Source organism: Ascidiella aspersa, chromosome 4 (assembly GCF_963924565.1).
Source record: "Ascidiella aspersa chromosome 4, kaAscAspe10.2, whole genome shotgun sequence".
NCBI classification, from domain to species: domain Eukaryota; kingdom Metazoa; phylum Chordata; class Ascidiacea; order Phlebobranchia; family Ascidiidae; genus Ascidiella; species Ascidiella aspersa.
Window position 1 is genome coordinate 31,666,920 of NC_139450.1, and position 26,395 is coordinate 31,693,314.

At 40.4% G+C, this 26,395-nt stretch overlaps 2 protein-coding genes across 3 annotated transcripts in view; one reads left to right on the forward strand and one right to left on the reverse strand.

Annotated features, from left to right (window-relative positions):
* Window positions 1–14,092, forward strand: part of LOC146157499 (nuclear receptor subfamily 6 group A member 1-like) — a 63,488-nt gene extending 49,396 nt beyond the window's left edge. For both annotated transcript variants that reach the window (XM_083386886.1, XM_083386885.1), the window contains 4 exons: window positions 738–873; window positions 4,540–4,661; window positions 11,425–11,669; window positions 12,198–14,092. In XM_083386886.1, coding sequence (XP_083243012.1) covers window positions 738–873; window positions 4,540–4,661; window positions 11,425–11,669; window positions 12,198–12,596 — 902 coding nt within the window. In that variant the 3' untranslated portion in view covers window positions 12,597–14,092. The remainder of the gene's footprint in view (window positions 1–737; window positions 874–4,539; window positions 4,662–11,424; window positions 11,670–12,197) is intronic.
* Window positions 14,093–17,180: 3,088 nt separating this feature from the next.
* On the reverse strand, window positions 17,181–25,839 carry LOC146157500 (zonadhesin-like). The gene is made up of 8 exons (XM_083387803.1): window positions 25,722–25,839; window positions 24,309–24,476; window positions 23,105–23,263; window positions 22,042–22,203; window positions 20,957–21,139; window positions 20,110–20,271; window positions 18,454–18,639; window positions 17,181–17,727 (listed from the first exon to the last, which is right to left on the reverse strand). The coding sequence occupies exons 1-8, from the start codon at window positions 25,774–25,776 to the stop codon at window positions 17,639–17,641; spliced, it is 1,164 nt and encodes a 387-aa protein (XP_083243929.1). The 5' UTR covers window positions 25,777–25,839; the 3' UTR covers window positions 17,181–17,638.
* Window positions 25,840–26,395: the final 556 nt, after the last annotated feature.

A 26,395-nucleotide genomic window follows, 5' to 3' on the forward strand; every position in this document is an offset into this window, starting at 1 on the left:
TGTTCGCTTGTATACGTTTGCGTTTACTTCAAGTTGTAGCAGTAGCGGCGTTAATTGCACGATTCGGGAAAATGTCGAATTCCAATTGCTTCCTGATCGACGAAGAACTTGAACCTGTACTTGGGCGAAAGTGAAAGCTATTTTTCCCCTTGTTGACGCTGCTATAGGAGCCAATTGGCTTTACAGCGATGCTTTGCTGGGAAGTTGTACTGTTAACAACCCGAATAGTGTCGACGATTGACGCTTTTCAGTCGACCGATTTGGGAAACAAAATATCAAGCTGTTTGTGGAATTGACCGAAATATTGGAACGGCGCATTTTAAAAATCTTTGTAAACACAAGCTTTTAAACCTACAAAACAGTATAGACTTTCTTGTCTCAGTCAAAATCAGTCACTATAGGTTCTAGTTTAGAAAAGAGAAATATATTTCGTCAATCACGGCATCATCAGTCTCTTATTGAAATAGAACTTTCAAACCTATAGCTAAAATGTCGAAACAACGAAATGCAATCTTTGTCGAAATTTAAAGATTCTCAATAGATTTAAAGCGGCTGCACACTATAAAAACGGGCTTGCTGTTGTTATGTTAAAGTCTTGAACTTTTTTTCCCGCGACCCTCTAACAAATTAAGTTTCTCCCTAAGGGGTACATGGACCACAGTTTAAGAACCCCTTTGGCAAACAGTTAAAAAAACAATGGCAATCTTGTGTAATCTATACAAGTATACGTTTTTCAGATCACACCACTCTGCTGAGCACAACGTGGGCCGAGATAATCCTCCTGGCCGCTCTTTGCGTCCATGAGGAACAACTCTTCGGAGATCTTGCCGACATCACGGCCAAGTACATTCCGGACAGCGAGGAACTATCGAGGTGAGCACAAATTCTTTTTCGCCGCTGTTTAAAGCCAAACTTTTTACGATTACCAAAGGTGGCATTCGCGTGGTAAAATTGTAAAATTGTTCTTCCAGCAAAATTTTATTATAAAATTGTTATGTCGGCAAAATTTCTTTAAAGTACCAACGTTTCGACCACCTATTCGCAATTATATTGCCCTGAAGAAGATTGCCAGAATAGGTGATAAAAAAAATATAATTGAAATAAAAAAAATAAAAAAAATAAAATTGAAATAAAAAAAATAAAAAAAATTATAATTGAAACAATGCCTGCAACAGTATTCATTGCGTGATAAAGTTCTATGGTATTTTGCGGAGTGTCGATCGTCCCGTTGTTTTTTAAGAGAAATAGGTTCTTCGCCATTTAATTAGGGTTGGTGATAGACTTGTGTGGCGCAGAGAACGGTTTCTATCTATGAAACATTTAAGCTATTACATTTAAGGAGCATAATGGTTGTAGTAAGACGTAATAAGAATATCAAAGCCCATACAAACATAGGTATCACTTATATATATACAGTAATAATCAGTGCCTTCTCACTATGTTAAAACGAATGCAGATTTATTCGAAACGTTCAAATTGCTACTTACTTCTGTATGGGCTTTGATATTCTTATATAAATTAAATTTCGTTGAAAAGTGCGCGAGGTTGTAGTACGTTGCTATTTTGTCACGGCACGCTTTGTAGAAAAAAGATATATCCAAAATATCGTGCAAGGCCATCTCTGCCTGTAGTTTATTTTACCGTAATCTCCAAATGCCATATCATATTAGCAATACACCTGATTAAAAATAACCGCTTTGACGTGATTGGAGGTCCCGTGACCGGAAACCGTTTCTGTGACGTATCACACCGGTCGTGACGTAACTGTTTGTGACACGGGCGCTTTGAGACGGCCTTAGCGTTAGCACGCGCACCAAGATCACATAAGGCAGTGACCTCTGTAGGTTGAAGGTCGGCAAAGGCTCAAACCCGAGTCACCCGCGCTTGAAATCAAGTGTCAGGCGTTTGCCCTTCTGATTTGGCGAATGTGTACAATTGCCTGTTTAATCGTCACTGACCAGACGCGTATACCACAACACACTGCTGCTGGCAGTTGACGCTATAAAGTTCAACCGTCGGTCAGCTGCCATTAAGTTATATATTTGTCGCCAATACTCGATGATTGTCGTTTTGGTTGCGTGTTAAACCCTCTTTGAGCACATTTTATTGCAAATTGAAGCTACGCAGGTGATCTGAAAAATAACCGAATATCTTGAATTGATTTTGAATGTAAGTTTAAGCTCAAATCTAACGTAGGTGGAATTGCACTTTGACGTAAAAATATCAAAGCACCCTTTGATACTGGAAAGCATATGGAAATTTTTGTGATAGATTCTAAGTATTTCTAATAATTCTTTATTTGTTTTGCAACATATTGTCGAAAGCGTTTAACGAAATTAGAAACGGACGTATTATTTTTTTAGCAATCAATTTATCTCGCTTCAAAGTTACCAAATACACAACGGTTAACCAGGGTTGCGAAATCCACTATACAAACGTGACGAGCGCAGGGAAAACTAAATTGATGTATAAAACAGTTATACAACCACCTCTTAGTCCTACTTTTGCAAAGATGGGTCGCTTCCAATGCGCTAAGGCAGTGTTTTTCAACCCTTTTCCCCGGCGAACTGAATGCTAAGCGGCCTAATCAATTTAAACGGCGGGCCAATTAAAAAACTACACTGCGCTAAGGTGACCCTGACTCTAAAAAATGGCGAAAGCGGCGTGCAAAGAGTGGATTGCGCAACTTACAAAGACTCGGCGCTTTAAGGAAGTAGCGAAGCGTGGAGGTGGCGCACAAAGCTCATCCCATCTCGTGAGCTTCCTGGCCGCGCTGTTATTGATCCACCGTTGTCGTCGCTGTCTCTAAAGCCGAGTATACGGGCTCCTGGAAAAAGCACAATGACGCATCCCGCGCATGATGCTCTACACTCTTCTCCGCCTCTTTTAGCCGGTCTCTTGCTGTGTGTTGACAGGAAAGTCAAAAATTCCCGCTTTCGCAATACCGTGGTGCCTGTTGTTGTTGATAAAGCCCCGGGGTTAACTGAACTGACGGGAACCCGTGGCCTTTCTCCTCGGGGAAAACCGCCCTTTCGTCATAAACAGAGTAATCTTCGAGTTTATGAACAGTCGAAACTGACGTTTTAATTAGGATTGTGCGTCTCGTAAAACTTTCAAGAAAACCAAAAGAGTTAAAGATCCTAAACTTTTGTAAGCGTGCGTTGCCTTTATCGCAACGTTATAATGATTTTTGCAACTAGCTTTGAAATTCAAGCAGCGACAGTTAACAAAAAGTCAAATGCGTTTTCATCCACATTTAAACGCCCGTTTTTTAATAAATATGAACAAAATCTACTGCATTTCGCAACGAAACGCTTTACACTTCACGCGGCAGTTAAAAAAACGCTTTTAGGCTAATGTGCACTTGCCAGACTCTCCTAACCTTCTAATGTCATTGCTGCGGTCGCCCGAAACCGATTTATCATTTGCAAGGCCCTTAAAACTGGCGCTCGGGTATTCTATATTCTATTCGCGCGTGAGTAATACATAGATCAAGTCAAAAGCGGCGAACGGTCCTTCCGCGTTCAAGGCGGAAGTCCCTATTAAAAGGCGACGATAGAATGGCTGGCGAGCGCCGCAGTAAACGGAGAAGCGCTGGCGCATTACCATCAAGGCTTCCCCCGTCCCCTTACACGTTATCCATCTTGCTGGCCAACCAACGCCGGCCTTCGTTAACGCTTGTACGGCGTCGGTGACACGGTCGCGGTAACACGCCAAGGCATAATGCATCACGCCGGCCCGTTTTCTTTTTGCAACTTGCGATGCATTGACACCTTCCGATCCGCGGCCCTTAATGGATTTTCGCCCATACACCACTCAATATACTAAAACTGGCTCCGGGAATGGATATAGAGAGCAGAAGCGGCTCTTAGGCTTTTCCTTCGGCGTTGCCCGTCCTTCCTTATCGCAACTTCCCACTTCTATTTAAGCACCCACTTCGTGCACATCCATCAGCCACGCGCTGATTTAATTTTAACCACCGCGCGTTTTTTAGCCACCAGTTCATCCATCTTCCCCGGCAAGACACGGCGCTGGTAACCGAACGTGCGGTGGTCGGTCATATGCGTTGGTGAAAACCTAAAGGCCTCTGCCCATAATTGTAATCGAAAGGCTGCTACCAAAGTAATTATCACGTCGAAAGCGGTGCGACAAATAAACGAAAAGTGGTTGAAAAATGGAGTGGCGTGGGTTGCACAAAAAATTGCACAGGAGAAGTACAGAGCTAGGGTAGTAACCTCAACAAAATTCTGTATGGGCTTTTTCTACACTTACACCTTGAGTCCAGCATTTGTGTTTAATAAACTCATTTTGTTCTGCTTTACTCTGACGGTTGAGTTTTCAGAACTCATTTAAAAATGTTCGGTACTGATCAAAAATTTTTTGGCTTGATTATGATTTGCAAAGCCAAAAAGGTCGAGTAGATCGACAGCTGCTGTAAAAATTGATTATCAAGTTACATTACACATCCGTTCATAATGTACCTAAATCATTTTTTTAACTTTTCCATTTTTTAAATCGTTCTGCCTCTCCTTCATTCAGGTTCACCGACTACGAAATGGAGATTCTGGAGCGAATGACCTTCCTCTACCAAAAGTTCTCGCATCTTCGAATCGACAAGGAAGAATACGTGATCATGAAGGTCATCAACTTCCTCAATCAAGGTCAGTGAGCTCAGAAGTTTTTTTTTTTAATTTTAGAAAGATATAACATTTGTTAGTACTTATATTTGTAAATGGCCGTATTCGTCTAATTCTAAGTAGGGTAACCATTAGAAACTGACCTGATGAAGCACGGTTGTGCAAAAGCTTGTCAAGATTTTGATACCATCTGTCTTTATGTAGTGTACCATTTTACCCTATCTTTATATATCTTAAAAGGCCGCACTTGTCTATCCTAAGTTGGTTAATAAGATGGCACGATATAAAGGCAATTGTATTAAATTCCCGACAAACTTTCGCAGAACCGTGCTTCATCAGGTCAAGGATTCTTGCTTGTTTACCAATTTTTCTAAATTGCCGTATTTTGTCTAATTCTAAACAGGGTAATGGGGTGGCACTGTATAAAGACAAATTGTATTGAAATCTTATTAGTACTTTTACCCGATGTCTTAGATCAATGTAAACTTTACCAACAGCAGTTCAAGTACTATATGTGAACGCGGCAGTACTAATTGTACTTATGAAGATTAATCTTTCTAAGACGCATATGGGTTTAGTATATGCGGGTCTGAGGCACCTGTTTTGCTCGTCACCTGATATTTGCACTTTTGATAAACATCAGCCATGGCTGCCTGACTCATTTCGCACACCGCTAACCAGTCACACCGGGCACGTCAACGGAAGGTAGCTAAGGAAAATAACAAAACTTCCAGATGACTTATTTCCTATACCGTTCCGGTCGTCCAATACACACACACAAACTTACGCACTTGCGCACGCGATACACACACCGCTTTGTTGTTTTTGCACCTTGGTTTTCTGTTTTCGGGCGAAAACTTCCGCGAGATTGGAAAAAGCAGTTTTCCGTTAAAACCAACGAAGCAACAAACTGCTGTAAAACGACTAACATTCGTAGATTCGGAAAGTTGCAGGTTCCTAGCGTTAAAAACTTGCATGACCATATAGTTAGTCGATTGTATGATCCCACCTTAAAACATGAATCACGTTTATCGCGCATACCCTAACCAGTGTTTCTTAACCTTTTATGGCCTACGGCACCCCTTAAAAGTTGTAAATAGTTTTTCAATACCCCGACTGGAATTTTCGTAGAGTATTTTACTGAAATGCCACTATAAATGGAACTAGAACGACACAATTAACTTAAAACATGCAGGAACATGTCATTTGATATAATGGCCTCTAATCGTACACAAATAGTTGTATCAAGAAGCTTACCAATTCAGCAAATATCAGATTCCTAATTTTTTTTTTAAATCCCCATCGGCATCCTTGAGCATTAGAAACGGCACCGCGGTTGAGAACCACTGCTCTAAACGGTTTACTAACCTTTTGTACAGTTTTAAAGCTCGTTTTTGGCCACGGCCAGTACCCATACCCCTTCCTATTTTTAAGGCCATTTTTCAATCTATACCCGCGTTTTGCGTCAACCGTCACCGAAAGCGCCATACGATGGTCGCGGAATTTTTCGCCACTCTAATGTACAACTGGTCGCCAATTCCCAGAAAATAAGGCCCTTCATCGGAGTATGTGTTTACGAAATGACGCAATGCTTCGAAGCATAATGGTTGGAATTGTAGTAAGAATATCAAAGCCCATATAGAAGTTGGTAGCATTTTGAACGTTTCTAATAATTCTATTAATTTTCAACTTCAGATGTACTACTTCTGTATGGGCTTTGATGTTCTTACTACGTCCTACTCTGTATTTTAGAAGTGATTGGACGTGTGTGCGAAATTACCAGTTTTAAAAAATGTTTTGTGATTTTAAATTTTACCCGACTTATTAATCCACCACTTACACGGCCGACAGGTATTTTTCTACTCGAAATAGTCGCCCGATAAACGTGCACAAAAGCCAATCAATCGCTGGTCTTCTGCCATTTCGCGCAAATACGAGCGAAATGAAATACGCCAGGACCTTGTCTCGGCGGGCACATAACGAGGCACGCTCTGCAATTCCTAATCAGGGCACGACCACGACTTTCAAGCTCCATTTAAGAAACGGCGACGGCTCGAAATCGTTGGCACTGTGTTAGGTTTGACGAGCTAGACGTCTAGCCGCATGCAAGTGCTCAAATACCGACGGCCATTAAGGCGTTGCGATCAAGTTGGCTTAACCCCTGTTGTACGGCAATTTCTGACCTGACGTGCGATACGAACGCCAACTTTTGAAAAGTCGTACTGCGCTCGTGTTCTGAGTCGCCTGGGCACTTTTGCGTTGTCATGTCGGACTGATTTCGTGATGATCATAGTCACGTCCACACAATATAACAATTTTATCGCGTCTCGCTGGGAAATGCTTGTCTGCGACCTATTAAAGGTCTGGGTCAATCAATTAAAGATACACACGCATATATGTGTTAAACAACTGTGATGTAGCCCTTCTGAAGTTGCTTTTTGACCAATGATTAAGGCTTTCGTATCAATAGTACACTGAAAGCCATCGCAGAATCACTGAATCTGTCGATCTTGCTTGCATCATTGATTGACAGATTCGGTGAGTCTGCGATGACTTTCGGTGTACTAATAATGATACGTAAGCCGTAAAAAAACAGCTTCAGAAGGGCTCGATCACAGTTGTTAAAAACATATGCGTGTGTATCTTTAATTGATTGACCCAGACAAATAACGGGTCGCAGACATGGCGCGATGGACGGCTATTTACTAGATTGTGTGGACGTGACTGTGATCTGCACGAAATTAGTCCGGTGTACTCGTCTGGGTCAACTATATTTCTCCCCAACCGACCCAATTAGAATCAGCACATTTAAAGCTGCTTTTGCCTTTAGGGATCGAATCTCAATCAGTCGCCAAATCTAAAAACCAAGCTCCGACGTTTTAAATTCCGTGCTCAGCTATCGTGGCGAATTGTAATTGCGGAAAGGTCGAAAGGACATCAATATAGTATTATGTTTATAAACCCTTGGCAAACGGCAAGACGGGTGGCAAACGGCGGTTCCAAGAGCAAACTGCAGTTTATTGCGAATCGTTCGTGCCGATCATAACTGGCCTTTCGTGTCAACAAGCACGCTACCAACAAAAAACAGAACAATAGGAGTGACGTCACATCATTTCTGCGAAGTTCTACCAAACGTGTCTCGGCGTCCGAGTCGGCCAAAATGTCAGCAAAATAAGCCGTAGTAGGTTGCAAGTTCACTTGAAAAATTCGGCCAAATTGTCATAGCCTATACTCCATGACGCACGGGTCTTGTCCAACCTTTAATTACGTCTATCGCTTACGGTTTAATTTTGCTTGGAATTATCAACGCCATATGCCTTTTGTTTGCCGACCAACGTTACTATTACGTCACGCCTTTGCGCCACTTGAATTAACCGCAAGGAGGCGCTATTACGTGAAGCGGTAAAGCAAATAATCATGCCCAAGTCCGTATTGCCTTTGTCAATAATGCAAAACCCAATATAATTTGGAGCAAAATGGTTGGAGTTTGTAGTAAGACGTATAGTAAGAATATCAAAGCCCATACAGAAACAGGTAGCATTTTGAACGTTTCGAATAACTCTTTATTTATTTTCAACACCCAATATACTTATTATACCCAACATACTTTATAGTTATGTTTAAGTTGTTGCAACCCCGGAAAAACACCAAGACTGGACCGCGCGGGGTTTTCAATCTTTCCCACAGAAAATAAACACCATTTGTTCGCATCCAACTTTAGCTTGCGCGCCCCAAGCGCGTTATAAGTGAAGCTACCCGCAAGTGACCGTTATAGAACGCACTACACACTAGGACGCCAGTCACGTTTTTTCACTTTAAAGATAGCGGGCCAGCGTTGGCAGGAGTTACCCGGAAATCTGCCTCTGCGCTTTATAGCAGCGGTAATTGCAAAGGCCGACCATGATGGCATCGTTGCCCTGTATAACTGTTCTGTGCCGCACTTTTTCGAGAAACGCAAACCAGAATAGACGGTCGGGAAATAGAGCCGGGAAACAACGTTGACCACACCATGCCATCCAACTTTTTGAACTCTGGCGAGGTTAAACGCTAGCTAAACGTGGCCGTTAGTTTTCTAGGCCAGTTGCGGACACATTAAGGCCCATGCCAATATTAAATAAGACGATATATCAAAAGCTTTTTTCGTCATTTTATTTATCAATAAAAAAAACATATATCAAAATGCACGTTAAATAAGGACGATATATCAGAATTGTCGTTTTTTCCTGCGAGCGAGATTTAGGCGTAAAATATACAAATCAAATAGACAATGAAAATCCAGCAACAGTGTTTATCGTCGGCAGGAGTTTTTAAATCCCCATATTCTCAAAGCCGCCAAATTCATTACCGACTGGCCAAAGTACTCTGCTATCTCGCGTCATCCAAAAGCCTACCATTGCGCAATTATTCAGTAATTAGAATTTCGGAATTCCCAGTGACGCTAAAGACATTTCCAGTGACCGTCATAAAAACGCCTGTATTTCATACGAGGAAGTTTAGAAACGAAACCCGCCCGAACCCATCAAACAAATGATCTCAAATGGTCTTTTGCCGACAGACCCCGTTTGGCCTTGGGCACTTCAATGCGTCAGCGTGACATAGCGATAAATTTGGCCGCGCGAATAGGCTTAGAGCCAGCACCTTCGCGGCCCCAAAGCTCTATAGATGACAATTTTTTTGTGTTTTTTTTTGAAGAATGTCTAAAAAGTGTGCCAAGCAAATAATGACGTCATTTATTCGTGACTTTAAAAAAAATATACAACAACTCTAATAGCTAACACGCAGTATGCATCATTGTTAAATATAAAAGTACATAATGGTGTAATAAATCCTAATTTAGTAACCCTGATGCGGTCAGCTGGTATCTGCTGCCGAAACGTCGGTTTATACTTCGTTTACACCAGAATAGCAATTTCTATCTATTGGTATAAAGTCCATTTTACATTATAACAAAATGCATAGAAACCTTTTTTTATTTTTAACAATAAGATTTCAGAACACTATATACGGATCTGTTCATAAGTTCAATGGTGAAAATAACGCCCCAAATAGACGTTAAAAGCGACATGCTTTATTTTCAAACGTTTCGGCAATTTCGGATATCACTGATGATGGCATTAGAAATTGCCGAAACGTTTGAAAATAAAGCATGTCGCTTTTAACCTCTATTTGGGGCGTTATTTTTAACAATAAGATTTCAGCCAGTGAATTTGTAGTTTCGCAGCGTTTTATTTAGCAACGAAGCCATACTGGTGTAAAAATCTTTTTTTGTAAATGCCGTATTTGTCTAATTCTAAATAGAGGAATCAGGTGGCACTGTATAAAGACAAATTACAGTGCCACCTGATCCTCTATGGTGTAAAAAGGGCAAACATAGCGTTTCCCCGGGTCGAACCCGCTTAACACCCGCGCATTAGTCACAAAACGCGTCGTTCCGTTAATGGAATCTAAGCAAGTTCATAGTAAGGCTAACGCGCCATCTAAACTCTTCAACCCGTACTTCGTGGCTCTGACGTCATAGCCACTCAAAAGTGGCTCTGCCCTGATTTTAACTCGAAATGCCCCTTCGAAAATTTTCTGTTTGTTTTCGACGTTGCATGGCCCTTTATTCTATCGCGAAGTGCACCCGTTTGTTTTGGCCGGTCAATGCTATCACCCCTACTATACTACATACTGCCAGCATCTTTCCGCGAAAACGACTTTATTTAAAGAGTGCCAAATGGGTTGCGCAAAACTCGAATTTCGTTTTCCTGTCGTATTGTGTTCCATTTACCACGGCCTGTTATTGTGTTCTATTTACCACTGCCTGTTGATCGGGTCAACTTGCCCTGTGTAAAGTGAATTCCGGGTAAAATTTAACAGCTTCCTCCTATCTTATCAATGGCCAAGTTAATCTATAGAAAGAGCCGCTTGAATCTCTTTGTTTCATTTTGCGAATTGACGATATTCTTCACAGAAACGATTTGCTAAAAATGTTACGCATCTATTTTTTCTTTTCCCTTTTCTTTTCCCGAGGCGATTAGTTTGAGAAACACGGCCGATAAGTTTTACTTTGCGAATTTGCATCACATTTTTGGCCGGGCATGAAGTTTGTAGACTCACTTTAGTAACAAACTCCGTAATCAATGTAAGAGTGCTAGTAGCAGTGTTTTTTTAAGGTGTTTTCTCCAGCGGTTTCCCAAATTTTGGACTTGCAACTTTTTGGTATTTAAATGAAACACTTGCGGTCTCTTAAAACTACTTAGCGGTCACCCAAACCAAACCTTAAAGAAACCCTGGCTAGAAGTTTAAATATTAATCATACAACCCTTACCTAATGGTACGTTGATGTAAAACCACAGCAAAGGTACCAACTGTAACTGTGCCTAAAGGTTTTAACTTAAAGAGTTCAAGATCTAACAAGTTGATGTCTTAGCCTTTTGGTAAATTACGGATACTTTCAAAGTATCCGGCATCGCCTTCTATGGTTACATCTAAATATCCTTATTTGGGCAATAAGGGGTTCGCGGAACGCACTTTTGGTAAAGGCTCAATACTTTCAAAGTATTAGGCATCACACTATGGGTACATTACCTCACTACTCATACTCATATTTTGGGCAATAAGGGAGGTTGGCCAATTGCAGTTTTTGTAAACCCTTTTTGTAAAGGTCTTAATACTTTCAAAGTATTAGGATCACATTCTACAGTTACATTACCTCAATACCCTTATTTGTGCAATGAGGGGTTCGCAAACGCAGTTTTGTGAAAAAACGGCGCACTTCTACATCCTTTACTCTTAATTTGCGTAGACATCAAGGGCCTGGAAGAGGTCAATCGCGTCGAGGAAATCAACAAGCGCTACTGGTACGCCTGCCAACGCTTCACCGAGATGCGAGCTCTGGAACGTTCCATGGGTCGACGTGGATCGAACGGATCGTCACCTGCAAATGGAGCCTCTCGTTTTCGGGACCTGATGCTCTGTTTGCCCGAGATCCGCTTCGTCGCTGGCAAGATGCTAAATACTGACGTCTCCAAGCTGCCTCTGCTCTTTAAGGTTGGTTTTCTTTCTCTTGTTTTTGGCGTTTTTGTTTTTTTCTGAAGGCGTTTTTGTGTGCTTTAGTGGGGGGGGGGGGGGGTGGTTTTTCATTTATTTACAACAAGATAAAAAAAGTAATGAAATTCAGCATGTAGCTAACATTTACAAAATCCTTTCACAGGATCAAAGAGTTCTCTAGCAAATATATAAGAAGCATCATTTTCTTTTAACTAAAATATTCTTTGAGACAAATTGGAAAACTGCCTTGTCAGTTTCTGCTTGTCGTCCTTACGTATCCGTTTGGAAATTCTGATAAATCCACTGTCAAAATATCACCATAGCCCAACTACAGCAGAATACTCTATCAAAGCTAGAAATTCCGTTGAGATCTTTTGTCTTGTCTGACCTTTGCTAGAGTATTCTGCTGTTACTTGTCAGGAATTAAGGTCGACATTTATCTCACAAGGGCCAAGGTGATTTCCATTATCACACATATTCAGTGTAACATTTATATCCCAACTTAACCGAACCTCGTTTCCCAACCAGGCCATCCTACACACATGCAAGCTGCAGAAGGTCCAGTCCGGACAACAACAACAACAACAGCAACAACAATCGACCGGCCCAGGACAGGACCACGGCCCCTCAGTCATCAACAACAACAACAGCAACGTCATCATCGGTTCAGCACCCCCATCACCCACGTCATCACCGCCTCAACAGCGCATGCGTGAAGACGACAAAATGGAGGCTGCAGTGACGATGCTCGACCTCACCCAACGTCAGCAGGACACACCCACTCGTCACCATGGCAGCAGCGGTTCCATTGGTCCGCCGTCGACCTCGTCTAGCGCCTCCAGCGGAGGGCACACGGTCATGTCCCACGGGTCGCCCCGGTCCAGCCACGGGCGCAGCAGTCGGGACAGTACGGCCGAGTCCTCCTAAAAGCGCCCCGGATGGAAATTTTCGACTTTTTGTTGTTTCGCGTCCCGGTCTCACACCATACATTGATATCTATATTCTTTCTGTATTCTATACGAATTTTGTTTCGACATCCTCGACCGACACATCACAATCAGTATACTACCATGTTCTTCTTAACCATGTGTAAAGCATATTGCGCCAATATCGACCAACAAGCACATTCCAGCTTACAGCAGTTGTTCAACAAACCAGAAAACTCGAGCCTCAATTTCAGCAGCACAGCTGTGCTTGCAAGATGGAGCCCCTTTAAACTGTTTGAGAGCAAGCGGTCTCCCCCTTCCGAAAGAGTCAGTCTCACCCCCACGTAACTGTGACGCAACAAAAGCCTCCCTGTCTACCTCGCATCCGACGTGCCTCTCCTCTCCTCCGACTTTCTTCGTTCGCTCTGTAAATAGAAACAAATAACCTCGAGTGACCTCCCACCACCATCCACCACTTGCTGTGCACGAGAGCGCGAAAAATCGAAAGATTTTTTTTTTTTTAAATTTTTTTTCTCGAAAAAGCCTTAGCGTTCTTGTCCGTGTGTTTTCCTTTAACTTCAACGCGAGCGGTTTATCTTGTTTTCAAGTTCTCTGATTTTTTTGGTTTTGTGTGGCGATACCAGTTCCCCAAAGATCAGCGGCGAAACTTTTTTTCACACTTTCCCAAAACGAAGCTCCGCAAATTTGCCCCCCATCCTTCGACAATCGCAAATAGCCCCTTCCGACGCCCCCAATTAGGTCCTTTTGTTTTCGAACCCCCCTTCTTTTTTGTAGCTCGTCCCCAATCGACAGCATTCTCAAAATCGCGCCAGACAACATATTTTTGCTCAACAAAAAGCCACTGACCCTTCAGCGCTCCACCATCGACGTTGTTTTTTGTTTGTTTTTTCCTCCGCCTTTTCCAACGTCGCCTACAAACGAATCTCGCGTTTTCCGTTTCCCAAGCGGCTTACTTTCTCAGGGCTCCAAATGTGTGCAAGACTTTTGTTTTTCATTGCGTGACGCGTTTTCTAGTGTGTGTGCGTGCGTTTGTGTGTGCCTTTTGGCATTTCCTTAGGGCCAGCCCTGGCCTAATTCTCATTATACTTTCATAGCTTGAGGTACATGCCTATAGGCTGACTACTAACCAAAGCGTAGGGTAGAGTTCTCAGGCTGCTCGCAATTAATTCTATAAGCTATGCGTTCATATGCGCCCCATTACCCAGGTCTATTACTTCCGTGTGCCTATTTTCGCCCCTAGTGCGCGCGTGTGTGCGTGTTTTGCTGTGTTCTTTTTCGCCCGCTCTCCACCCCAGGAAAGTGTTGTTCGCTTTTTTTTTGTTTCGTCGCCGAGAGTTGTTCAACGACGTACTCCCCACTATTATACCAAAAAAACAACGCGTCCGAAAATTGTGTTTTTTTTTTCTTTTTCCTCAGTGCGCCCGACGCGGCCCGATTGTGAACATTTTTCGTGTTTTTTTTTAATTTTTTTTAATTTTTTTTTTCGTGATGCGAGCGCCCCTTGTTTATTTTGCCCTCTTCAGTTTAAGGTCGACTTAACGTTCTTCAAAGGTGGCCACAGCGCGGTCGCATTTCGACCGTTTCGCTTTCTTCAATCGACGTCAGACAAAACTTCACGCGGAGCCGAATTTTTTTCCCGATTTTCTTCACCCGGTTTCAGGGACACACGAACATAAAACCGACCTCTTCATTTACTAACCTCGCCGATTTTTTTCGCCTAAAAGTCAAAACCGCGCGAATCCTGTGATTTTCAATTTTTCGCCGCACACTCTTCACCAACAAGGCACCGAAGTCTCAAAAATACCGAAATCTTAAAAAAAATAGCGTTCTTCATTATTTTGCGGCCTCCATAAACCCGCTGTTAAACCTCAAATCGCGCCATTTTCTAGCGTTTTTTACAGGCCGACAGAGCCTCTACAGTTGATCTACGATACTTACTTCCATTTCGCAACGCTCAAAAAACCGCCGAGCCCTCACAGCTTTTGCTTTCGACCAAATCGTTTTTTTAAGAGACCAAACCTCACCTGATTGCACGACGCCACCATTTTTTCGGCCCACAAACGTTACTACGGAATTTCTGTCTTCTTTAGTAGGAATCCTTTGTTTGCGGGAAGTGTCTTACTTTTGTCCCACTTACTCAGGACTTGTGGCACGCGCTTGGGAAAAAAAAACCTTACTGTTACCGTTCGCCTGTGTTTTTGATCGCGTTTCGTTTTCCGCCTTTAACCAATCAGCCGTCTCCGCTTTTTTCGCGTTTGCATATTTTTTTGTTTCGTTCGTTTTCGCGCTGTTTTTTTTTTCTAATCGCACTCGTGACTAATTTATCGTCCAAAATGATACCTCAATCACTTTATGCCAGCAGCAGCAGGAGCGCCAACTACCGGCCGCTTTTTTCATGTGGAAACAACCACGTCTGGCGCTAAGGCATCGCTTGTTTTTTGCCACGCTACCTCAACCGACGGGCGGCGTGATTTCCGTGGTTTTTGTCCCTTTTTTCGCCCGTTTTTCCGTTTCGTAGAAAAACCCCCGATTTTGCGAAGTTGTCCCTTTTTGTTGGTAAATTTTTCGGCTTTTTTGTCACTTTTTTTCGTATAATCCACGCTCGAGTTCGGCCGGAGTTATTTTGTTTTGTGCATACCCAGAAAAAAAACCTATAGTTGTGTAATGTGCGACTTGTGTGTGTTTGAGTTGTTGTTTCGACTGACTGATGAGAAATACCAGCAACATACGGACAAATATGCTACGCTGTGCCCCCCCAATTTTTTTTGTTTGAGCGTGCGAACGTCAGTCCCCCTCCCCGTCTTTCCCGACAAATCCATTATTTCAGATTGATTCCTATTTTGTTGTCGCCCTTTGTCGCCGAGTGTGGCAAATAAAGCACGCGCACATTGACTTTTCGTGAGTTCTTGAAAAAAAAGCGACCGAAAAATTAAGCTGCCAATTTGTGAAGGTTTTAGAACTAGCTGTTCTAGGTGTTTCCATATTTCATAAGCTTGAAAGGTCAATTCTTAATTATTGTTTGGTTCACGTTTGGTTAAAAAAATTGTTTCGAGTTTTAGGTCATAACAAAGTTAGCACAAAGCAGTCTTTTTCCTATCTACGCCTGTTGTTGGTTTTCAACTTTGGTGTTTGGTTAGGTATTCACTTAACCAAAACCAGACCTAACGCGAGTATACTTGGAAAAATAAAGATTCAATTGAAATTTTTTCAAATTAAAGTACCACATTCTAATGGGCAATGACTTTTTCGACAATGTTGTTTGGTTCAAATTTGAGTAATTTTCAAGGTTTTGTTGAATCAGTTTGTGGTTGGTTTACACAGTTTAGGTAACTGTAAAACCTTTAGCTTTCGTAAGGTGGACGACAGAAATAAAATTTGAGCAGTTTAGCTTTTAAGGAGGGACAGTTAAGTTAAGAAACAAAAAAGTTCTTACTCAATTAAATCCATTCCCAATAAAATTCGTGCTACGTGCTTTCTATACAGTTTACCTTATGCCGGACTCCAGCCATAAGACCGAAATTAGACAATATCAGCGTCGGAAAAAAAATAGAACACAGTTTGGAATAAGACCTAAATAGGACTAATACCTATTCGTCGTTATAACGTCTAAATCGGAATAAGACCTAAACACGTCGGAATAATACCAAAATGGCCCAAATAAGGCCTCTAACCCTAAACCCCACCCTAACTTCATCAGTAATGATTTCAATCCTAACCCGATTTCTAATTCTACCCATTGCCCACCATTAACCCCAAACAGGTCGAAACAATCATGTGTCAAAATTGCGGCATCCAAACGTTGACACCAAAACGGCCGATCAAAGACCGGTGTGACTTAATCGCCCCATAACCTTTACCTACAGTTTGAGGCGTTATTTTTCCATTTAGGACTTATTCCGATAGGGTTAGATCTTATTCAGACGATTTTAGATTTAGTCTGTCGTGGATCTTATTGCAGTTTTCATCTTTATTATGTCGTTGATCTTTGATACTATGGTATTGTAGATTGTTCTGATTTACATATTATTGCTTTGTAGGTATTTTCGCGTGTCCCCTTTTTGTCACTCTGCGGAGGTATGAATAGCTTATCACATTACAGTTATTCGTACAAGGCAAACAAAAACTGATAAATGCTTACAATAAGGACAATCGTTTTGTGTTGCAAATCTCAGCCTTTGTTTTGCCTTGTGTAGGCCTCTGTTCTAATGTGAAGCGGCAATGTGGCAATAAGATTCAGTTTCGAAATATCATTCATCAAAAACAGTAGGCCTAACAAGCAGTTTTGTAAACAAGTCATTTTGAAATGACTCAAGTCTGAGTCTAGTCATTTTTAGAATAACTTAAGTCCAAGTCAAGTCTTTTCGAATAAATAACAAGACAAGTTCTAGCACTGTCATAAACATTTCACCTTCCCGTACGATTATGAGCATTACCCCAACTAAAAATAACAAAAACGCAACATACATCAGGAAAATTGTTTTTTAAAAATGATCAATGAAAACACTTTATTTCACCCAAATCATTTCTCTAGAATACTTAAGTCAAGTCAAGGCATTTTGCAAAAGAAGTAAGTGAAGTAATTTTGCCCAAAAACCTTAAGCCAAGTCAAGTCATTTTTCCCAAAAGACTTAACCCAAGTCAAGTTATTTGAAAAAAGTGACTAAAAGTCATTACAACACTGATAACAAGTCAAAAACGAACAAAGTGTTTAAAGGCAGTATCACTGTTTTTTTTTTGGCCGAATGATGAAAGATAAAAGAAAATACACACTGCATTTTTTGTTGGTTAATAATAAGCGCAGCACAAACCTCAATAGACTATTAAAATATAAAAAACGTGTATTCCCAAGCAGGCTAATTGATGCAGGAGACTTCTTGTGCGACAGCTTCATGTTATTTTAAGTCAGTTTGTCTAAAATAATTTTTCGATTAGTATTCTAAGCGGAGAAAAAAAATGAGAAAATTTTAGATTTTTTTCAAAGCGAACATTTGTATTCAAAAGCTACATCCCAGCGGGTTTATTTCACAACATTAGGCACACGGCCGCAACGATGACAACGGCAGTGACTACTACACCGGCCACCACTGGGACCACTACAGGAACTCCTCCACCTAAAAACAACAAAAACACATAATGGTTGGAGGTTGTGGTAAGACGTAGTAATAATATCAAATCTCATACAAAAGTATAGGTAAAATTTTGTGTGAGGCTTGCTACGTGTAACAGTATAGGAGCTGCATTCTTTTCTTTCATTTAACAACTACATACGTTAATTTATCCTCAGATCCATTTATTAAATGTGTTAAATTATTACAGTTTTTTTAGAGAACTACACGATTTTCTTAGTGGATTGAATAACTGTACGTAAACGCTTCTTTTTGCTTGAAAAATTAGATTGCCGTCTGCTACAAAGCTGTTTTTCGTTTCAACACACCTTCTTAGCATTGTAACCATGTAGCATACAATCCTAATCTTGAGGTACATACCACCTGGGCAATTGGCTTTTTCAATTCAGGTGTTGTTTGGTTTATATCTACACACCTTCGCAGCAGACAGCAATCTAATTTGTACGACAACAATCTAATTTCTACCCAGTTGATCAAATCTTATTATTATTTGGTTTGTTAATATTAGAATCTAAGCCTGCTCAGTCATTTCTAGTTGTTGATTTTTTTTCACATCGTAAGAATTACATTGTTATTGGTTCCAAATTATCCAAGCTAAACCACCAAGGCTTGCCAAAGGTTTGAAACCTTTTGTGGTTTTGCTCGGACAATTTGTAACCAATAACAATGTAATCTGCAATCTTAATCTCAGCGTAATCTTAAGGTACGTACCACCCGGGCAATTGGCTTTCTCGATACAGGTGCTGTTGGTGGCGCTGACTTCAACCAGTGGGCTTGGGCAGCGGCACTTACGCACACACTGCAAAGTACAAGGCTCGCCGTCCTGCGTATCACAGGTGGGCTCACAGGCCGAGGCGCAGCTCGAGAACTCCTTAGGCGCTTCGCAGTTTGCAGAGCCTGAAAGCGATGCAGAGGCCAGTCAAAAATGCGGGGCCGTAAATAATACAATTAAATGCCCGAGGTACAAGCCAGCGACGGTTTGGTTAGTAATCTGGTAATTGCTAACTTTGTAATTTGTGTTTATCACTGAAGTGGAGCATTGTTTTTATTATCACTGTAGACTTTGTAGAATACCGTTTCTTAACCGGTGCGTCATGGAACGTTGCCGCGCAAGTATTGAAAAAAACATTTCTAAAATATAAAACATATATTTTTTTTGGTTGTTCGGCAAATTCATCCTAGAGTTATTTAGATATAAAGAAACTGTGAGACCTACAAATACAAAAATACAAAAAAACACCGATCATAGTTATAGCTCGCTTTTCAGAGATCTACAGGGGCGCAATGAGTTAAAATAGATTAAGAAACACTGCTGTAAAGCATTATAACTAAAGAAGATGATTAAACATATCATGATTTTTTCTTGACTTGTAATCCAAGTTCTATAGGTGAAATAGATTAATTTATTTTACCGATGTGAAGAATAATTTTACGCATTGATTAATTGTAGCGGTTCAGCAGACGAAAAGTTTAAAAAAATCAAATTGAATTACAATTGTCCGTCACTTCTGTTCCGTTGCTCAAATAAAATCTCGCTTGGCATCCTCCGCAGTAATCATTGGTGCATGACGCGGTTGGAAACATGTCGCAGCTTGAAACGGAACAAGGTTCCGCGAAACAATTGACATGATTTGAACCGTCCGGGCATTGCTGGCCTGCCGAAGTAAATAAACCATTAAGTATGCAAATATGGCGCTGGTATTGAATCCTACCGCATGTATTTTAGCACTCACGAAAGGGGATTTCGCAATTTCCCTACTCATTTCTTTTTAACCACATGGCTTTGTGAAGCGAACCGGAGCAACTGTGTTCGCTTATCTCTTCGCCATATTCAACTCACTACAAGGTAATTAAACTTCTAAAATGTCTAAATAATATCAGATTAATATTTATCCTAACAAACATCTTTCAAGCAAAGGGCATTATCACTGTAGACATTGTAGAGCACCGTTTCTTAACCGGTGCGTCATGGAACGTTGCCGCGCAAGTATTGAAAAAAACATTTCTAAAATATAAAACATATATATTTTTTTTGGTTGTTCGGCAAATTCATCCTAGAGTTATTTAGATATAAAGAAACTGTGAGACCTACAAATACAAAAATACAAAAAAACACCGATCATAGTTATAGCTCGCTTTTCAGAGATCTACAGGGGCGCAATGAGTTAAAATAGATTAAGAAACACTGCTGTAAAGCATTATAACTAAAGAAGATGATTAAACATATAATGAATATTTTTTGACTTGTAATCCAAGTTCTATAGGTGGAATAGATTAATTTATTTTACCGATGTGAAGAATAATTACGCATTGATTAATTGTAGCGGTTCAGCAGACGAATAGTCTTAAAAAATCAAATTGAATTACAATTGTCGGTCACTTCTGTTCCGTTGCTCAAATAAAATCTCGCTTGGCATCCTCCGCAGTAATCATTGGTGCATGACGCGATTGGAAACATGTCGCAGCTTGAAACGGAACAAGGTTCCGCGAAACAATTGACATGATTTGAACCGTCCGGGCATTGCTGGCCTGCCGAAGTAAATAAACCATTAAGTATGCAAATATGGCGCTGGTATTGAATCCTACCGCATGTACTTTAGCACTCACGAAACGAGTTTTCAAAGTTCAAATTTCCAGGAAGGCATAAATATGTAAGGATAAATATGATAATAATACTTGACCCACCCAAACCCAAACGCTAACTCTTACCCTAACCCAAATATTGTTAGCAATTTAGACCCCGGGACGAAAGTGTGGTAGGATTCTAGACCACCGCCTACAATTCTTACTCGTTGATCGGAAACGTAGGCTTTATCAACCAAGTAAAAATCCTTAAAAAAACGTTTCAAAATGATTTCCGTTTTTTCTTATATTCAAAGTGTACGAGAGCTATCATACTAAAAAGCTATCAACGAATCGCAGATGGACAGCATGTAAAGTAGACACTAGGGGCGTTTTTCTGTCATTAACCCTTAGTTTATCGTAAGCTGTTTTTAGTCCGCTTTGAAAAGTTTAGCCGCCCCTATTAAAATACAATTTTGTTTTCCAAAAATAAAAAAATAAAAATACAACAAAAAAATATACAATTCTATATACCCAGATATCTTTCATATTTTGTTTACAACTTTTTCTATGTGACCATCAATGCATTTTAACTTATCGAACGAGGAAAAAAAACTGGTAGATTATATTGTACAGATAACAATAGGCCTACCCGGGCACTCGGATTTCTCGACGCAAGTGCTGTTGGTTGGACTGGCTTCGACCATTGGTTTGGGACAGCGGCATTTTGACACGCACTGCTCAGTACAAACTTGGAAGGCTGATGAGTTGCAGTTGGGCTCACAGGCCGAAGCGCAGTTCGAAAACTCCTTCGGCGCTTCGCAGTTAGCAGGGCCTGAAGAAAAGATGTGAAAATGCTTTACGAAATTCATGGAGTCGAACCGGAACTTGATAAACTGTTTTTTGTGACTTTTCCCAACCGTAACCGAACCTGAACCGTTTTTTATAAAAGTGTAAGGAGCTGAACCCGAACTGAACCGAGCATTTTGAGTAAACCTGAACCTTTACCGGACCCAAACCTTTCAAAAACAGAGGTTCATTCCATAATAACGCCATAACTTCTATTTTACAGAGCCAAGTTATCATGCTGGCATGTTCGAAATTTCATGAAAAAAAAGAGTTTTTCAGATCTTTCAATAATGAGCTGCTTGTTTTTAATACATTACGAAACCATTAAATACGAGTTACAATTTTATTGACCCACATTTTTGGTGAAACACACCTCATATTATATCCGAACCGGAACTTTATAAGCCGGTTTTGAAAATAAATTTAGTCGAACCGGAGCCGAACCAGAACCTTTTAATCCCTCCGAACCTAAACCGGAACTAAAGCGGCATTCAAAAAAATCTTTAAACCCGAACCGAACCTGAACCGGCTACTAAAAATGCATTTTTTGATGAGTTGTTTGATTCCCCGAAAACAATTTTTTTACGTAGATCAAGGTTTTTTTACGTAGATCAACGCAACTGCAGGGCAACTTAACAAACGCCCCTTTCCTCTACAACAGATTTTCTTTCTATACAGTTGATATTTACAGCATAGATTTGGTGCGCTTCAAAATTAAAAAAATGAATCAAGAGTTATTCGAAACGTTAAAAATGATACCTACTTCTGTATATAGGCTTTGATATTCTTACTACAACCTCAAACCATTATGCTCCAAAGAATGTATAGCGTTTCAAATAAACTATAAAACTATATGTTTTTCCATCGCGAGAATAAAATCCCACTTACATTTTTTGGTCACTTCTGTTCCGTTGCTCAAATAATATCTCGCTTGGCATCCGCCGCAGTAATCATTGGTGCATGACGCGGTTGGAAACAATTCGCAGCTTGAAACGGAACAAGGCTCCGCGAAACAAGTAACAGGATTTGAACCGTCTGGGCATTGCTGGCCTGTAGAAAACCAAACGCAAAATGAAAATATTGCTATATAATCTAGTAATACCTAGCCAAAGGTTACCATACATCAGGATTTTTCCTAGCAAGTCAGGGAATTTTAGGGTTGAAATCTGTGTAAGTGAGAAACGCTAAAATAAACAGCTCCTCTTAAAATTACCAGAGGAGCTGTTTTTTTTTTATTTATATTACTAAACCTGGTAGCAACAGCTTATATCAACGCCAAAATGTCCACTAAACGCCGGAATTTTAAATATATTAGCAAGAAATGTTTACAAAAATCGTTTCCGATGGTTTTAAATAAGGAAATTTGTTCACAATTCTTATTTTTAGTTATTGTTAGATGTGTATACACGAGAAGCGACACAGGTCGTACGCAACTTAATCGCTTGTTTGCGCATGCGTAGGAACGCCTGGTTTTCTTCAACTCCGAAAGGCGTCTGCGAACATTTTTGTGGCCCAAAAACAATAAACAGTCAGGGTTTGTGCGTTTTTAAATATGGTAACTCTAACCTAGTAAGACCAAAGAGAAGCACGCTGCCCGAAATTTCACCGTGTAATATTTCCAAAAGTAAAGCATAGCGATCAGAATGTTTTGCACATTACTTTAAGGAATCTAGCAATCAGATTTTTGTCAAAAATTCCCTACTCTCGAATAACTGGCGGTCGAGCCATGGCCCCTTTTTGAAGAGCAGACCCGTAGGGTCTACCATATGTGAATCACTTTGTGTACGCTGAATTTTTAAAGCCGAATATGACTGAATTAATATTTATAAATATGAATATACTGAAAATAAATGTCAACTATTATGTCAACAATTTATCGTAACACACAGGCCTGAATTGATCTGTCAGGTCAAGTTTATTTTACACTTTACTAATGTTAAAAGTCACTTACATGTGTCGGTAACTTCCTTGCCGTCTTTGAAGAACCTTGCCCTGCATTCTCCACAGTCGTCTTTTATGCAGACGGCGTCAGAATGCAAAGGGCAGGAAGCAGTCGTGCAAGGATCCACTAGGCAGTCTTGGCGTGTTATGCCGCTCGGGCACGAAGCACCTTTATACACAAGAAATATGTTGTACAGTAATGAATTTCATTTTGAAACGCCGCGTAAAGGATTCGAACTATATATGTATATTAAGAGCACATGGTGTTAAAACATAAGTTTAGGAAGGCTGAGTTTTAGTCAAAATACGACTGAGTTTTAGTGAAAGACAGAGTTTCAGTCAAATGCTGGTCTAGTGCATAAAATGCGTGTTCGAAAGCGTTTCTGCCAGCATTCTAAACCAATCTAGACGGTTACAGATATGTATAATTACGTTTACTTTTTAAAAACATCTGCTGTGTTTTAGTTTGTCTTGCACAAAATACAATTCATAATAACGGGCGTGCAAAACTTTTTTTAAGTTAGAATTTGTTGACCGATAAGTTAAGTTAAAAATATATATATAAAAACATATTTACGAAATCATTTGTTTCTGTTTTAATGCTAAAAAAGACGCAAACGGGCAAATTGTGTTGCTAATACAAGGTGCTATACCGCCTTTACAATTGACAGTTGGCGGCAATATCAGTTTTAAAACTGTGCATGTGTATGTCGGACTCGGCACTCGGGTAATTTTACATGGTCTTACCCTTACTCGAGTCCGATGTCTGACTCAAGCAAAACAAACTGACTCTGTCGAGTCCCGAGTCTGACTCCGACTCCGCAGCCCTGGTAACCTGCTCCTAAGGCCGAACATCAAATTTTGTCAAGAGTTTTAGGTGAAGGAAACAAATCAACATTTAACTAAATAATTTGTTATCTTAACCAAATTGCCTTTTGGTTGTTTTTTAGTTTAATTTATTTATATTCCGGCATTGCACTGTTATTGGGGTATTCAGCTGTTTAAAGGGATTTTGCCCCTGGTTAAAATACCTAACCAAATTAGCTGCAACTGACCCTGAGGCCAAATTTTAGTCGCCGCTGAGCTACAGCATTGGATGGTGTTGTTCTTGTTCTTTGATAATAATCTTTCAGCATTACACTTGTCGGCAACGTACAGTTGAAAAAGTCCAGTAAAATCTACACCCGCCTATTAATAGAGTCTATGTTTCTCACCTGGGCAGTTTGTTTCGAGAACGCACTCGTCTCCTTCTTGTATCAGTTCCTTGGGACACGCGCAGGCTTCGACACACACAGCGATGCAGACTTCAGGCTTAAAGGTGCATGTTGTCACGCAGGCAGAGGCACACGTGGAGAACTTCTTGGGCTGTGTGCAGTTTTGCCCTAGACAAAGCAAGACGGCTCTTAGCGTTCGATTTTCGGGTCTTTAAAAAAAATCTCGGGCCGGTTGACCAGGATAGGCAATATTGTATAAGGCAGTGTTTCTTAACCTTTTGTTATTTCAAGGCGAACCTGGCGAGCGAAGTGTGCGCGTATTTTTTTTAAGTATACCTGTATTTCTCTTGAATTGCTGGCATATTTTTCTATATGTTTTTATATTGAATTATATTTTTGCTTGCGGCGCACCTGGCAACCTTCCATGGCGCACAGGTTAAGAAGCGTTGGTATAAAGTGAAATCCTGTATTTCAAAATAGGTGAAGATCACAAGTATTCGCGTGTTTTGCGTTTTTCTTCTATTAACGTTCAGATGATTGATTGTCTTCTAAAGTCGGTAATTAAATTGAATTAAACGGTTATACAAAATTCGCATAATCAAACAAATTAGTACACCGAAAAGCCATTGCAGACTCACCGAATCTGTCGATCAATGATGCAAGCAGAGCAGACTAGAAAAACAACTAGCCTGCAATGAGGTTCGAACTCACTCAGTTGGTAGAGCGACGGTCCCGGCTTGACCGGAGGTCGACAGATTCGGTCAGTCTGCAATGGCTTTTCGGTGTACTAATAATACGTAAGCCGTTATCGTTGGTCAATAAGCAGCTTCAGAAGCGCTAGATCTCGGTTGTAAGCACACATATATGTGTGTACATATGTTTCATTGAATCAAACACATTGCGTGAAACCAACTTTTTTTTTACAACTACCTCACTGCGTCTACTATATCGTTTGAACTGAAAATAGGCTAAAAATAGACGATACACCTTTATAATTTTAAATTTGTCGCTGGTCTAGAATCCTACCACAGCGAACAATTATTAAATCAACGATTTGGGTTAGGGTGCAGGTTGGCGTTTGGGCATGGGAGGGGTTTTGGGTATCAAGTATAATACGCCTAATCCACCCAAACCCAAACCCAAACGCTAATCGGCGCCCTAACCCAATTTCTTAAATAATGTGCTTTTTGGTAGGATTCTAGACCAGCGCCGAACATTTTTACAATTAAAATCGTACATTTGTATTGGTAAGTACAGTACCGGTAATATCTTAGATTGACAAAAGAGAGCAGTAAATATATATTGACTTCTGTATGATAAAAGAGTTTTATTTGCTCTTTTTGACGAATTTTGACAGATCCCACGTATATACAAGTAATAAGTCTAATTTAAGCTCAGATAAATGTAACTTACCTTGCACCCACGGCAATAACGTTCCGAGAAAAATAAGTATCACGTAGTTGTTCATCGTTTCACATTAGGAGCAACTTCAAAGTGCAAAATAAAGTGCTCTTTTTTGTAACTAAACACTGGAATAACATATAGGGTACACTTTGGTTTAGGCTACCAATAAACAGTAAGCCCCCCTTAATTTTGTTTTCACGAATTACACCCAAATAAAAAATAATTATCGTAAAACTTTGCGCAATAAATTAGCCACAGTTTATCAACACCCATGCTTGTGTAACTTACTGTGTATCTTTCATTATTTTTTATTCTTTAAAACTATCCTGTTTGAATTGCAGCTTATCGTAATTTTTGAGCAACGAATCCGCCAGTTAAACCAGTCATTCTTAACTTTTTATGGTCTACGGCGCCCCTCAAAAATAATAAATAGATTTTCGGGACCCCAAATAGAATTTTTGTTGATTATTTTACTAAAATGTCACTATAATCAGATTCTCAAATACTCTGCGTTAGAAATGGCACACCAGGGCGCCGCGGCACCCCGGTTGAGAGCCATCGAGTTAAACCTTCGCTCTAACTTAGTGTTTCAGCGTTTTTATGGTTCTTATAGCCCCCAGGACTCACTGGTCAGTGGTCAGCGAGAACAAAAAAAGTAGAAAAAAATTCTCGCCGTGCCCAAC

Bases quoted from the DNA above. Each gene is read 5' to 3' on its own strand.
- LOC146157500 (XM_083387803.1), bottom strand. From the start codon at position 25,776: ATGAACAACTACGTGATACTTATTTTTCTCGGAACGTTATTGCCGTGG. The intron at 23,264-24,308 runs GTGAGAAACATA...TTGTGTATAAAG, and splicing joins TCTCGAAACAAACTGCCCAG to GTGCTTCGTGCCCGAGCGGC. The intron at 17,728-18,453 runs GTACGTACCTTA...TGTTGTTTTTAG, and splicing joins GAAAGCCAATTGCCCGGGTG to GTGGAGGAGTTCCTGTAGTG.